This window comes from Dasypus novemcinctus, chromosome 9 (genome assembly GCF_030445035.2).
Source record: "Dasypus novemcinctus isolate mDasNov1 chromosome 9, mDasNov1.1.hap2, whole genome shotgun sequence".
NCBI classification, from domain to species: Eukaryota; Metazoa; Chordata; class Mammalia; order Cingulata; family Dasypodidae; genus Dasypus; species Dasypus novemcinctus.
The window spans coordinates 79,440,099-79,455,804 of record NC_080681.1 but is presented as its reverse complement, the minus strand read 5'-3'; the positions used below and the strand labels follow the sequence as shown (position 1 = coordinate 79,455,804).

Sequence of the window (15,706 nt, the reverse complement as noted above, 5' to 3'; positions counted from 1 at the left end):
TGTCTTCATTATTCAGAAATCAGTGATTTGTGTTGATAGGCGTTTATTTTCATCTCTCATGTTGGATATTTACCATGCTGGAAGTTTGTCTCTTCCAATTCTGGGAATCTCTTATTTCATTTCTTTTATCTACCTTTCACCCCTACCCCCCACCCCCTTTTTATTTTTGGTTCAACTTCTAACCCCTTCTGTTGGATAAATTTCCAAGAACTTTTTTGTTCTCTGAGTGGTTCTTTAATACAACATCCTATTCATTTTTCATGGTTGCTATATCTGTTTTCTCTCATTTCTTGAAAGATATTAATTATGATAGTTTAATTTTTTAATTTAAATTTTCCTCTCCCTCCAAGGTCTCTTGTTTCCTCCAACTTGCTTTTTTTTCCTGTTTTGTTTTTGTTCCTTTATTTTAGAGTGTTTCTTTAAGTATATGGTGATCCTTAGCTGACCATTCTTACCTAAGAGAGAAGCTATTTAGAAGTTGTATGCAGATGGGTGGAACTTGTTAAGTGTGAGCTGCACTAGAGTTACCTGGATTAGGCATCCCTCAGTGTCAGTGTTTTTAGATCTTTTGCCCTGAACTGTTTGGAATTTACCTGAAGGAAAAAAAATCTGTTCTCCTGCAAGAAAACTGTAAGCTTGACTGCTAACAGTCTAAAGCCCTCAGGGGAAGAGCACTGGGTGGGGTCTCAACATTAAGTATTTAGATTTTCACATATTTCTCCTGTTTTCAGTTTGGTACTCCCACCCTCAATTATTAATGGAGTTGCCCAGTTCAGAAATTCTTGTTAGGGGTGGGAGAGATCTGGAAGTTTGTTTTGGAAACATACTTTCAACCAATCTTCCTATTTTCAATTCCTTTACTCATTTCTAGAAGTACCTGGGGCGGGGCCTGCCAAATTTCTAAGTCTTTTGGGGATTCTGTTCCCCAAATTGGGTTGTTTTTTGATAACCGCTAGAACTAGATCTGCTAAAGCAGTTGCTATTTCGTCATCTGCTTTGTTCTTTCTGTGTTTGTCTTCTTTTTTTCTTCAAATCATTTTTACCATTCTGTTAATGGGGTTTGAGGAAGGAGTAGAGGTAAATGTATACTGCCTGCCATCTTCAAGCAGAAGCCCACTTTTTTGGTTGCATTTTTCCCACATGGTTTTGTTTATATACTATATACATAATTGCCCCCTAATTGCTATTTTGGCAAGTAGGTGCACCTTTATTTATTCATTTGTTTTGAAAATTTATGTTTTTTCAAATATATGTGATTATACATTCCATGAAATAGCTTGTTATGACCTTTTAAAACTGGTGGAATACAATGCCAGAATCATGGTTTCTCTTTTTTTTGTATAGCATGCAACTATCCAGAATTGGCCGGGTTCAAGTTGTAAGATGGCAGCATTGGTGACCTACAGGTAATTTTATGATAATGTAATACTCTTCTTAAAGCTTGTTCTCGGTCTACTCACTACATAAATTGATACATTGATAAGGCATTAGAGCTAAATAGCCTTATGTCAAATCCTGTTTCTCTGTGATATTGGGAAAATCACTTTTAGAAAATCTACGAGACCCAGTTTTCTCATCTGTAAAATGTCACTGACTGTGCAAGATTAGAAGTGAAATGAGATATTGAATGAATAGTGTATGATACAGAATGCAGTTTATTAAATGATGTTCCCATTGTATGCTCAACAATACACTTGCCTCAGTGAGTATTTGACCCTGAGGGGAAAATGTTGAAAACTTACTATTATACTCCCTGAACATTCGCTTGAGTTCTGAAAAGACATTTTCTTTGTACCATTTTAGATCTTTCAAGGCATTTTTTCCACTCCTTGGGAACTTCTCTCAACCAGAGGTCCAGCTGTGGGCACTGTGGGCCATGTATCATGTCTGCAGCAAAAATCGTATGTATTCAATATGTGGAACAAATAAACCTGGCAATAGTACCATGTGACTTGAAATTCAAGATGGAATTGTTGAGAAATTGTTCACCTGGAGCTTCTGAATTTAATTCCCCCCCCCTTTTTTTAAAGACACTGATAAAAAGTTTATATTAGTTTTAAAAATTAGCTATAAAATTTGTTATATATATGGGGTTAGATATTAAGCAATATGGAAAGAGAAAATTTGCTCCCATTCCTATTCCCCATAGGCAAACAGTGTTAAGAATTTGATGATTGTTCTTCCAGATGCTTTTCTGTATACATACTATATATTTTATAGATAGTAAATAATATGAAAAAAAATTTTTTTTAAATGGGCTTGTTTTGTATATGCTATTCCACAGCTTGCTCTTATCACTCAAAAATTTATCATGAACACTTTTTCTATGTTGATACATATAGATGTGCTTCTTTGTAATGGGTCTATGAAGCCATGGTGCCAGGCACCAGGGGTTATTTCCCAGGGAGGTAAATTTTTTCCATGTTTTGCTGTTTTAAATTCCCCCTTCAGAATTCTTTTGGTCAAGATCCTTTGGCCCTCAGTATTTCTGTAAAAATTCTCACTTTTATTATATATAAAATAGGCTATGGTTTTATACTAGAAAACCCAAGAGAGCTTTTTAGAATTGAACATTTAGCATATTGGCTAGATATACAGTAAATATATGAAAACCAATAGTTTTCTAATACCAGCAAAAATCAGCAAATGTAATTAAGATTAAAGATACCATTCACATTATCAATGAAAATACAAAATATGTAAAAATGGCTTTAACAAGTTGTTTTAGTTTGCCAAAGGGCTGCCGATGCAAATACTAGCAATGTGTTGACTTTATAAAGGGTATTTATTTGGGGTAAAAGCTTACAGTTCCAAGGCCATAAAATGTCCAAATTGAGGTATTAGCAGAGATTCTTTCTCACCAACATCAGCTACCCTTGATTGCTGCATGTTGCCATGTGGTAAAGCAAGATGGCCACCAATCTCTGCCTTTCAGCCTGCCACTTAGGGCTCACTATCTTCTCTTGAGCTGCTCCATGGGCCCAGCCTCTTTGGGCTTCATGCATAAGCTATCATGTAGTTCTCTGTCTCCTGGCTTAGACAGGAGGGCTTCTGTTCTGTTATGACTCTTAGGGCTTCTGTTCTTGCAGCTCAGCTATGGGCAAAACTGGAATGTTTTCTCTCACATGGAAGAATCAAACATGGCAGTTCCCTTTTTTTGTGTGTCTGTCCATCTGAGTCTGTCTGTGAGTCAGGCCAATTGGCTTCTCTCTCCCCAGAGCCTAAGCTGTTTGCGTCTTCTCCTTTCTGTCACCTGGCAGAATCAACAATGACAGAGCTCTCTCTTCTGTGTCTCAGGGAGTGTCCATTTATATCAGGCCCAACAAGGGGACAGGGACTCAACCTGAGTCACACCTCACTGATGTAGTACAATGAAAAGCCCTAAAGCATTCTTATCAAGTAATCTAATTGAAGGCCCCTCAACTGAATTCAGTGCAATCGAAGGATATCGCACCCAGAGGAATAGATTAGTTAATAAACATCATCTTTTTCTTTTTAGGATTCATAAAATAATCTCAAACTGGCATACAAGGAATGAGACCTATATGAAGAAAACTGTGAGAAATAATTTTAAAGCCGGAAATAATTATGAGACATTCTTTGTTCCTAGATGGAAAATCTTATTAAGATACAGATGTTTTCAATTTATGGATATAATACAATTTTAGTAAATAGTTATAAAATTGGGCTTATGAAAATTATTCTAAGGCTCATCTGATAGAATAAATAGTAAAGAAACTAGTCAAGGAACGTGATTTTAGGAGCTTGCCCTGACACTTATTATGAAATAATATTATTATGAAATAATTATGAAATAATATTATTATGAAAAGGTGCTCTGAGTGAAACAATAGGCAGATCAGTGGATCAGAATGGCTCAGAAACAGATTCTGGTATATTCAATGACAGCAACAATTCTAAACAATAACTAGCTCTTAGTTAAATACTTATTTTACACCAGGCAGTATGGTAAGTTCTTTAATTTTCACAACTATAAGGGATAGTGTTATTATTATTCCTATATTACAGATAAAAAACTGAGACACAGAAGATAATAGCATCTTCAAGGTTAAAACAGGTACTGACTTCCAGGAAAACGATGGATTAGAAAGACATGGGACTGTTCTTTCTCAGAAAAATAGCTAGAGCACAGGCAGAAATAGCCTGGAAAAAAATCTTCTAGGGTTCAGGACACTAGGAAAGGCTGGACACTGCCCAGAAGAGAGAGTGAGACGAAGGAAAAGAATTATGACAACAAAACTGTGAGTTAAAAGTGGCAGCTGCTACTGTCAGCAGCCATCCCCACACTGCTTGCCAGCAAAAGAACTGCCTCTAAGAAAGTTTGAAATACTAGGCACTTAGCCTCCAGGCAAGAACCTTTATCACACTGATCCAGTCTATGTTGCAGCAAACACATTCCACCTGGGCATTGAACTGAGAGGGCTGCCAAAGAGCACCATCTGCTTGTAGTCTAAAGAAGTGCATGTGAAGAAATGAAAAGTAAATAGGTAAGAGAGGCTTTTTCTAGCCTTTACAGCCTCTCTCCCCAAGGCATAGGAAACCAGTCTGCAACCCATTACTGGATCCAGAGCCCAGTTTTGTTTTTTTTTAAAAAGATTTATAGAGCTCATGGGAATGAAATGCATGATAGGTGAGATCAAAAACACATTAGAGGCTCAGGTTTGAAATAGAAAGCTCCCGAATCAATAAATTATTTTTTCCTTCTCAAAAAAAAAACAAAACAAATCACATTAGAGGGGAGTGGATGTAGTTCAAATGGTTGAGCGCCTGCTTGTCACATGAGAGGTACTAGGTTTGGTTCCTAGTGCCTCCTAAAAGAAACAAAAATAACAGCAAAATAAACCAAAAAAAACCAACACAGGGGAGCCAATTTGGCTCAGTGGTTGAGCTCCAACTTCCCACACATGAAATCCCAGGTTCAATTCTCAGTCCCTGGTACCCAAAAAAAATAAAACCACATTAGAGGCATACAACAGCAGACTCAAGATGATGGAAGAAAGAATAAGTGATACCAAAGACAGAACAGCTGGAATTAAAGAGAGAAAAGAATGGAAAAAATTGAGCAGGGATCAGGGAGCTGAATGATAACGTGAAACACAACAACATACATGTCATGGGAGTTCAGGGAGGAGAACAGGAGGGAAAAGGTGCAGAAAGAGTATTTAAGGAAATAATAGCTGAAAAATTCCCAACTCTTATGAAGGAAATGAACTTGAAGTCCAAGAAGCGCAGCATTCCCCAGTCAGAATAAAACTGAATAGACCAAGACACATACTACTCAGAATGTTAAATGTCAAAGATAAAGAGAAAATTCTGAGAGCAGCAAGGGGGAAGCAAGCCATCACATATAAGGGAAACCCAGTAAGACAGTGCAGATTTCTTACCAGAAACTGTGGAGGCAAGAAGATAGTGATATGATACAATCAGGATACTGAAAAAGAAATACTTACTGCCAGCCAAGAATTCTTTATCCAGCAAAATTGTCCTTCATATATGAAGGTGAATTTAAAATATTCACAAACTAACAGAAATTAAGTTTGTAAAAAGGAATCCACTTTTGCAGGAAATACTAAAGAAAGCCTTAGAGCCTGGAGGAAAGAAGAGAGAGGCTTGGAGGAGAGTATAGAAGAAAGAATAGCAGAAAGGATAAACAAAATTGTAAAAAGCAGGGGAAAATAAGATATGACGTGAAAACCACATTATAAAATGGTGAAAGTAAACAATGCATTTATAATAATACTCTTGAAGGTGAATGGATTAAACTCCCCAATCAAAAGATATAGGCTGACAGAATGGATTAAAAAACATGAGTCATCCATATGCTGCATGCAAGAGACTCATCTTAGACCCAGAGATACAAACCAGCTGAAAGTGAAAGGTTGGAAAAAGATAACTCCATGCATATAGCAACCAAAAAAGAGCATGAGTAGCTATACTAATATTGTACAAAACAGACCTTGAATGCAAAAAAATTATAAGAGATATGGAAGGCCAATATATATTAATAAAAGGGAAGATCCACCAGGAAGAAATAACAGTCATAAGTATCCATACACCTAACCAGGGTGCCCCAAAATACATGAGGCAAACTTGTAAAACTGAAGGGAGAAATAGACATCTCTACAATAATAGTTGGAGAAATCAACACACCAGTCACATCATGAAATAGAACAACTAGACCGAGGATCAACAAGGAAACAGAGAACTTGAACAATATGATAAATGAGCTGGACCTGACAGACATATACAGAACGTTCCATCCAAATTCAGCAAGTTATACATTCTCCTCGAGAGATCATAGAACTTTCTCTGGGATAGAGCACATGTTAGGTAACAATGCAAGTCTCAATAAATATAAAAAGACTGAAATTATACAAAGCACTTTCTCAAATCAAAATGGAATGAAACTGGAAATCAGTAATAGGAAAAAGGTAAATTTGCAAAAGTGTGGAGGCTGAACAAAACACTTCTGAATTTTCAGTGGGTCAAAGAAGAAATTGTAAGTGAGATTAATAAATATATTGAGATGAATGAAAATAGGAACACAACTTAACCAAAACTTACAGTGAAGGTAGTCCTGAGAGGGAAATTTATAGCACTAACTGCCTATATTAAAAAATAAGAAAGAGCTAAAATCAGAGATTTAACTGAACAAATGGAGAAACTAGAAAAAACAAACAAAAAGCAAACCATTCCCACGGCAAGCAGAAGAAAAGAAATAATATTAGAGCAGAAATATATGAAAGTGAGAATGAAAAAACAATAGAGAAAAATCAATAAAACCCAAAGCTCATTCTTTGAGAAGATAAATAAAATTGACACTTAGCTAGACCAACAAAGAAAAAAAGAGAAGATACAAATAATTGAAATTAGAAGTAAAAGAGGTGAAGTTTGACTGACTTCATAGAAATAAAAAGGATCATATAAGAATATTAGAGAAGTCTCTCTCTAAAAAAAAATGAATATTAGAAAAACTGTATGCCAACAAACTAGATAACCTGGGTGAAACGGACAAATTCCTAGAAATGCACAGTCTATACTGATGCAACAAGAAATACAAGATCTTAACAAACCAATCACATTTAAAGAGATTGAATCCATCATTAAAAATCTCCCAAGAAAGAAAAACCCACGATCAGATGGCTTTACAGGTAAATTCTACCAAGGATTTTTTTTTTTAAAGATTTATTTTTATTTATTTATTTCCCCCCTCCCCCCAGTTGTCTGCTCTCTGTGTCCATTCACTGTGTGTTCTTCTGTGACCAATTCTATCCTTATCAATGGCACCAGGAATCTGTGTTTCTTTTTGTTGCATCATCTTGTTATGTCAGCTCTCCGTGTGTGCGGTGCCTTTCTTGGGCAGGCTGTACTTTCTCTCGCGCTGGGTGGCTCTCCTTACGGGATGCACTCCTTGCACGTTGGGCTCCCCTACATGGGAGACACCCCTGCGTGGTAGGGCACTCCTTGCACGCATCAGCACTGTGCATGGGCCAGCTCCACATGAGTCAAGGAGGCCCGGGGTTTGAACTGCAGCTCCCATGTGGTAGGCAGATGCCCTATCCATTGGGCCAAATCTGCTTCCCTTTTTTTTTTTTAATTTCTCTCTCCTTCCCCACACCCCCCCCCCCCAGTTGTCTGCTCTCTGTGTCCACTCGCTGTGTGTTCTTCTGTGTCCACTTGTAGTCAGCGGCATCCAGAATCTGTGTCTTATTTTTTTGTTGCGTCATCTTGCTGCGTCAGCTCTCCGTGTGTGCGGCGCCATTCCTGGGCAGGCTGCACTTTTTTCGCACTGAGCGGCTCTCCTTATGGGGGCCCTCCTTGTGCGTGGGGCTCCCCTACACGGAGGACACCCCTGCGTGGCATGGCACTCCTTGTGCACCATCAGCACTGCAGGTGGGCCAGCTCATCACACGGATCAGGAGGCCCTGGCTTTGAACCTTGGACCTCCCATGTGATAGGTGGACGCCCTATCCGTTGGGCCAAATCCACTTCCCAGTCTCCCAAGGATTTTGAGAAGAATTAATACCAATCCTGTTTAAACAATTCCAAAAATTTGAAGAGGAGGGAAACTTCCTCACCACATTTTATGAAGCCAACATCACCCTAATACCAAAGCCAGGTGAAGACACTACAAGAAAAGAAAATTACAGACCAATCCCTCTAATGAACATGTATGCAAAAATTCTCAACAAAATACTTTAAAAATTTAGTCCAACAGCATATCAAAAGACTTATACATCATGACCACGTGACCAAGTGGGATTTATTCCTTGTATGTAAGGCTACTTCAACATAAGAAAGTCAATTAACATAATATACCACATTAACAAACTGAAAGAAAAAAACACATGATCATCTTGATCGATGCAGAAAATGCACTTGACAAAATTCAGTATCCTTTTTGATAAAAATACTTCGAAAGATAGGAATAGAAGGAAAATTCCTCAGTATGATAAAAGGCATATATGAAAAACCCACAGCCAACATTGTACTCAATGGGGAACATTTGGAAGCTTTCTCCTTAATATCGGGAACAAGACAAGATGCCCACTGTGACCACTGTTATTCAACATTGTGCTAGGCGTTCTAGCTAGAGCAATTAGACAATTAGATAGATAGATAGGTAGATTAGGTAAGATAGGTAGGTAGGTAGGTAGATAGATAGATAGATAGATATAGATAGATGGTATCCAAACAGGAAAAGAAGTAAAACTCCATTTGCAGATGACATGATCCCATATTTAGAAAATGCTGAAATGTCTACCACAAAACTACTAGTGGTAATAAACAAGTTCAGCAAAGTAGCAGGATACCAGTACAATATGGAAAAATCAGTAATGTTTCTGTACACTAATACTGAGCAATCTTAGGAGGAAATCGGAGAAAATTCCATTTACAATAGTAACAAAAAGACTTAAATACCTAGGAATCAATTTAACCAAAACAGTATAAGATCTTTATGCAGAAAACTACAAAACAATGCTAAAAGAAATTTTAAAAAGACCTAAACAAATGGAAAGGCTTTCTGTGTTCATGGACTGGAAGAATAAACATTGTGAAAATGTCAATCCTATAAATGTCAATTGATTTATAGATTCAATGCAATACCAGTCAAAATTCTAACAGCCCACTTTACGGAAATAGAAAAGGCAAAATTACCAAATTCATTTGAATAGCCAATATCATGCCATTAAAGAAGAGCAACATGGGAGGAATTTCAGTGCATTACCTTGAAACATATTACAAAGCTACAGTGGTCAAAACAGCATGATGGTATTGGAATAAAGATAGACATATCAATCAGTGGAATAGAATTGAAAACCCAGAAATAAATCCTAACCTCTACAACCAAGTGGCTTCTGACAAACTTATCAAAGCCATGCTAACTGGACAAAACAGCCTCTTCAACAAATGGTGTTGGAAGAACTGATATTCATAACCTAATGAATAAAATAGGACCCCTGTCTCACTCTGTATACAAGAATAAACTCAAAGTGGATCGAAGACCTAAATGTAAACGCCAGGACCATAGAACCACTAGAAGAAAATGTAGGGAAAAGTCTTAATAGGCCTTTTGGTAGGTAGTGGGTTCTTGGACCCTACACCCAAAGCACGAGCAATAAAATAAAATAGATAAATGAGTTCTCCTCAAAATTAAACACTTTTGCACCTCAGAGGACTTTGTCAAAAGGGTGAAAAGGCAGGTGACTCAATGGGAGAAAATATTTGGAAATCACATGTCCGATAAGGGTTTTATATCCATGATATATAAAGAGATGTTATGACTCAACTATAAAAAGACAACCCAATTAAAATGGGAAAAAGTCTTGAATAGACCTTTATCCAAATACACATGGCAATATACATGAAAAAATATTCAGTGTCACTAGCAATTAGGGAAATACAAATTAAAACTACAATGAGATATCATTTAACATCTATTAGAATGGGCACTATTAAAAAGACAGAGACTACAAGTGCTGGAGAGGATGTTGATAGATAGGAACACTTTTTCACTGTTGGTGGGAATACAGAATGGTACAGCCACTGTGGAGGACTGTTTGGCAGTTCCTAAGGAGTTGAACATAGACTTGCCACGTGACCTGGCAATACCACTACTGGGTATATACCCAGAAGAGCTCTGAGCAGTGGCATGAATAGATATCTGCACACTGATGTTCATAGTGGCATTATTCACAATTGCCAAAAGATGGAAACAACCCAGGTGTCCATCAACCAATGAACGGATAAATAAATTATGGTATATTCTTATGTGTAAGAAGAAATGAAGTTGTAAAGTATATGACAACCTGGAGGACATTATGTTTAGTGAAGGAAGCCAGACACAAAAGTACAAATACTGTATGATTGCGCTACTATAAACTAAATATATTGTGTAATCTCATGGAGTTAATGACTTGAATGTGGGTCACCAGAAAATAGACTGAAGTTAGAGAATGGAAAGCTGAGGGTTAATTTGTGCAGAATTGGTAGAAAGGATGTGTGTTAGTCTGGAAATGAATAGAAGAGGAGAAAGCCCAAAATAATGTCTGTAACTAGCAGTACTGTTATGTGGGTATGAAAAGGGTTTAAAGGGAAAGTCTAAGGACAAGTATATAACTAAAAGAAAAGATTGAAAAAATATAATATGGAACTGTATACATATTAAAACCCCATGTGAAATATGAATATAGTTGTATATATAAAACTTTTTCTTTGAAATTGAACAAATGTATGTTAACACTCTAAGATGTTATAATCAATATGCTAAAGTTAGAGATCAGACAAAGTTAAAACCAATATGCTAAGTTAGAGATCAGACAAAAATATAAGTTGTATGATTCCATTTATATAAAATGTAAAAATAAATCAATTTCTAAAAATGAAGTTATTAGTGGTTATGTAGGGCTAGGGAAGAACTGCTAAGGATGTGGAATTTTTCTTCTTGGAGTAATGAAATTGTTCTAAAAAATTTTCTGTGTTGATGAATGCACAAATTGTGATATACTAAAAGCCATGTATTACACAGTTTGGTGGCTAGATTTCATGGTTTATGAATATATCAATAAAATTGCTTAATAAATAAATAGGTAATTGTATAAGAATAGCCAGAAATAACAGCCATGTATAGTAGAAGCAGCATAGAGAGATTGAGGGGTGAAGAACATTCTTGTTAGTCTGTTTGGTTTTTATTATTATTGAATTAATGATAACGCTGTAGTGATGACTGAGGTGATAAATGCACAACTATGTGATTATACCAGATATCATTGATTGTGCACTTTGAATGAATTGTATGTTTCATTAATATGTATTGATAAAATTAATTTGTTAAAAAAAAGCAAAAGAAACAGCTACTTATTGGCAGATCCAGGTAGTAGTCTATCTTCAGAGTCTGCACTATTATTTTTAAACTGCTTAATATCTGTTCAATATGTGGATACAATCATTTATTTAACAGGTCTCCTTTGGATGGATGTTGTTTTCAATCTTTTCCTTTTACAAACACTGCTTCAATAAGTATATTTGTATACAGAGAGAGATGTTCATATGCAGTCATGTGGTAAGAGGACAGACTCTGGAACCAGATGCGACCTATTCCTAGTTTCTGCCATTTACTAGCTGTGAGGTTATGTAACTTACTTTAGTTTCTTCATCTTTAAATGCAGATAATAGTATCTATTACATAGGGTTATTATGAGAATTGAGTGAGTTAGTTATAAAGCATTTAGAGCAGTGCTTGGCTCACTGTACCTTACAGACATTTGTTAAATGAAATATAAATATTGTTTTGCAAGACTGTGAGTTCATTTGCAGAATAATCTTAAGTTTGCTGAGTCAAAAGATTATGAACATTTGTAATTTTGATAGCTTTTGCCAAATTTTCCTCCAGAGTTTAAGACTAATTTGCACTCCCATCAGCAATGTATGAGAGTTTGTCAGTTTCCCGTTGTTAAAACATTATTTGAACTTTTTGATTTTTGCCCAATCTAAAGTGGAAATGGTAGTGTCAGTTGCCATTTATATTAAGTGAGGTTAATCATCTTTTTTTTTAATATATAAAAGCTATATGCTTTTCTGTGATTGTTGACATCCTCTCTTTCCTTTTTTATCTCTTGTTTGTCAGTCTTTCTTCTTGATTTAAAGGAACTCTTTACCTAGTAGGCCTTTTTCTGTGCCATATGTTGCAATTATTTTTTCCCAGTTTATTGTGTTTCGATTTTGTTTATTGTGTGTGGAACAAGTTGCTCTGTGGTGGGTAATGGGAACACAGGCTCAGGTACAACAGAGGCTTTCAACAAGTGAACACTTTATTACTTTCGCAGCACAAAGGATCTAAAAGAGCAGGGCAAAGATCCTTCCTTGGTCAGTCTTGTGGCAAAGCCAACTGCTTGGGTGAGGGTTAGTGGATGGCCAACTGCTTGGCAGTTCTGTATGCCTCTCTGCTTCAGGGACACTTGCACTGACAGTGTGGTGAGCTTTTATACATTCCATGGTGCTTTTTCGATGAGCAACTTTTGCTCCCTGGCAAGCACCTGGGGCTGGTTAAGACTTAAAATCTCTCGCCCCCACCCACCCTGTGTCTCTTGCTAAATAGGAAACAATCCAATCACCTGCATATAAACAAGCAAGAGGGGAAAAGGAGGGGATAGGTTAGAGCTGGGAGATGGCCATTGAATGTGTCCTTGAGTTCCACAGCATTGTGTTTACATTTCATTGTTTCTTATATGGCCTTTGGATTTGGGGTCATGGTTACACTTAGATTGAAAAAGAAGTCTCTTATGTTTTCATCTAGTAATGTTCAGTGTTTCTTTTCTTACATTAAAGTCTTTGATACATTTGATAATTTTCTTGGTGTATAGTCTGAGATGTGGGCCCAACTTAATTTTTTCTAAATTGCTTCTCAGCTGTCCCAATACCTTTTTTTTTCTTTTTCCAATGCCTTTTTTATTTAGTAGTATCTTTATCAGCATCATGTTAAATTTATAAATTAATTTAAATGAAATTCATATCTTTATGACTTTGAATCCTTCCATCCAAGAATGAAATATACTTTAGTTCTACATATTCATATTCTCAAAGGTAGTTTAGTTATTATTTTATATATCAATGCTTATTTCAATTTACCCAAATGTTTACCAGTTTCTTTGCTTACCATTCTTTTTTGTTTCTCTTTTTTTTTTCTTCTTTTGTTTTCACCATTATTACTTAGCCCCACTTTTTTTTCTTCTAGATTCAGTTTTCAAGGATTGTTAGTGACAAGTCTTTTTAATTGAAAATGTGTGGGCCTTTTTCCCTATTTTTACTCTCTAATACTATCTGGGTATAAAATTCTAGATTGAAAATTATTGTCTTTAAGCAACTGTGAGAGAAAATATTTCCATTGTCTTCTGTTGTTGCAGCTGTGGTCTACTGTTGAGCTAATTATCATTCCTTGATAAGTAATTTTTCCTTGTTTCCTTGGTTCCTTTGCTGATCTTCAGTTTCACCACTTTATATTTGGATGTGGATTTATTTTTATTTATCATGCTTGAGATTTTTAATTCTCAAATTTAAGAATTCAAGTCTTTGCAAGATTTTTTTGTTTTGACAGATTTCTTTGGAATTGACTTACCTGTTGATTATTCGTGGGTCAAACGGCTTAATCTTTTGTACAATTTCTTCAGAAAGGTGAATGTGGTGATTTGGGAGTATTTAAAATACCAGTTGTCCTCAAGTTTCCTTGTTTGATTTTCTTTCAGCCAGCAAATACTGCAAAATTTTAGTGGAAGAAGAAGGACTGCAGCTTCTGTGTGACATACAGGAGCACAGAGGGGCAAACCTCCAAGCACAACAGATTGCAGCCTCCATTCTAGATGATTTCAGAATGCATTTCATGAATTATCAGAGGCGTTCTCTGTGTTAAATGCCCTTCCTAACCTAAGGACCACACAGTTGTTCTCTGATCCACAACATCAGGTCTTCTTCCTTGTCAGCAATTGAATGTTGAAACCAGTTATCACTGGTATTTGTGAGTTGGCTGCCTCGTCGACATTTTATTGTTGATTTTCTCTAAGTTACAAAAAGGTTGAATTTATGTGATAAAGCCATTATCCCAAATCAAGTCAAAATCATTCTGGGGCACCCCTTTAGCAGCAATTCTGAAAAAACAAATTGTGATCTCTGTGGGAAGACATGAGCTTGCCGCAGAACAGTTGTGCCGGTTTCTTTTCTCTAGCACTGTCTAATTTCTTGACTCTGGTTGTTTATACAGGGCTAGCTGGATTTGTCAGGGAATCATGACCTGTTTTTCCAATAGAGGAAAGGAGTAATCTACAGGGAGACCTTGGTTGTTTTGGTTAAATTTCATGTTTGAAGGGATATTCTGAGTTGTCATTCCTGTATTTGTGAAGCTACCAGAGAAGAAGTAATAGGGGGGAAAGGCTCCAGGAAATATATGTTTACAAATATGTTGTTTGGAAAGTGGAACTTCGGTTAAAGGGAAAAATGAACACAGTGTTTTTTTTGCAGATACAAAAGTACCTTCCATATGAGGGATGGAAGGAAGAAATACATATTTGGGTATTCTACTTTTGGCATTTTTTCCTCCAACTTTACAAATTAGACTGAGTAAGTAGAATGTTTTGTGTTAGTGGGTGTGCTGATGGGAGATGGTGGGATTTAGGACTGAGAAGAATATTTAGATGAAAGATTATTTAGGCATTTGTAAATCTCAGTGCCACAAAATTCTGATTTGGGTGGGGAAGTGACCAATATGGGGAGGAAGATGAAGGGCCAAAGTCTTTGGCAAAGATTTCAAACGGTACTTTTATTTAGCAAGAAGTAAAAAAAGTATGGACTTTTCTGAGAACCAACCTCAAATGTAATACAGACTATCTCAGAAGTTTGTGTGTGTATGTGCTCTGCGGAATAAAATATGAACTCTTTCCTTGCCGTATTATTGGCAACTAATGAGACAAGATTTTGTCCTTCATCTGTTAAATTAAGTTTTTCAAAGAAAAAAGTAAATTCCTGTTTGAGTAATAGCATATTTTGGGACTAGATTTTTGTGTTTTTAGGCTGGCTTGGTCCAGACTCTTAACTAATAAACATGTGCCTTCTTTTGAAACCAAGTGAGAAAGTTCATTCTTCGTTGTTTTAAACCATGTTCCAAATGATTGCTCACCAGTGTCCCACTGGATAAGTGGAGGTTGTAACCTTGCTGTATTTTCTATCACTCTCCTAAATGATTCCAAAAAAGGCTTCCTGACCTGGGTTTCCAGTACCTTGGAACATTGTGTTACCAGTTACTACCTTTTGCTAATGTGAGGATGTGATATGGGAACTATGCCTATTCAGGCCTTATCTATACCAGACTCTCCCTCAACTCTTATCTCATTCTCAGAAATCCTCTGCTTAGGTAAGTTTTATTCTTCCCATTTAACAGGTGAGAGAAAGGAAGTTCAGTAAGTTTTAAGTTGCTTTCCTGAGTAGTCAGCTGGTGAAGCCTATGCTGATTCTGAAGCCTGCGCTCTTCTGTGTCATTGTTCCTTCCAAGTATAAGCACAACTTTGGGGTACATTTATTTTTAGCAGCAAATCAACACAGTTTCCATGCCCGTGGTTTAGTGACTCTAGGCCTGGCCTAGGCAATAACTGGGTGTTCAGGTAGGCCTAGGCAGAAAAGTTCTCTAGACTACAAGGCC

The 15,706-nt window shown here is 36.5% G+C and overlaps 1 protein-coding gene across 1 annotated transcript in view; it reads left to right on the top strand.

Annotated features, from left to right (window-relative positions):
• LOC101435536 (protein zyg-11 homolog B) overlaps nt 1-15,134 on the top strand; it is a 308,603-nt gene extending 293,469 nt beyond the window's left edge. The window contains exons 25-27 of the mRNA XM_058303573.2: nt 1,345-1,406; nt 1,804-1,901; nt 13,764-15,134. Of these exons, the coding sequence (XP_058159556.1) occupies nt 1,345-1,406; nt 1,804-1,901; nt 13,764-13,927 (324 nt within the window). The 3' untranslated portion in view covers nt 13,928-15,134. The remainder of the gene's footprint in view (nt 1-1,344; nt 1,407-1,803; nt 1,902-13,763) is intronic.
• The last annotated feature ends 572 nt before the right edge of the window (nt 15,135-15,706 follow it).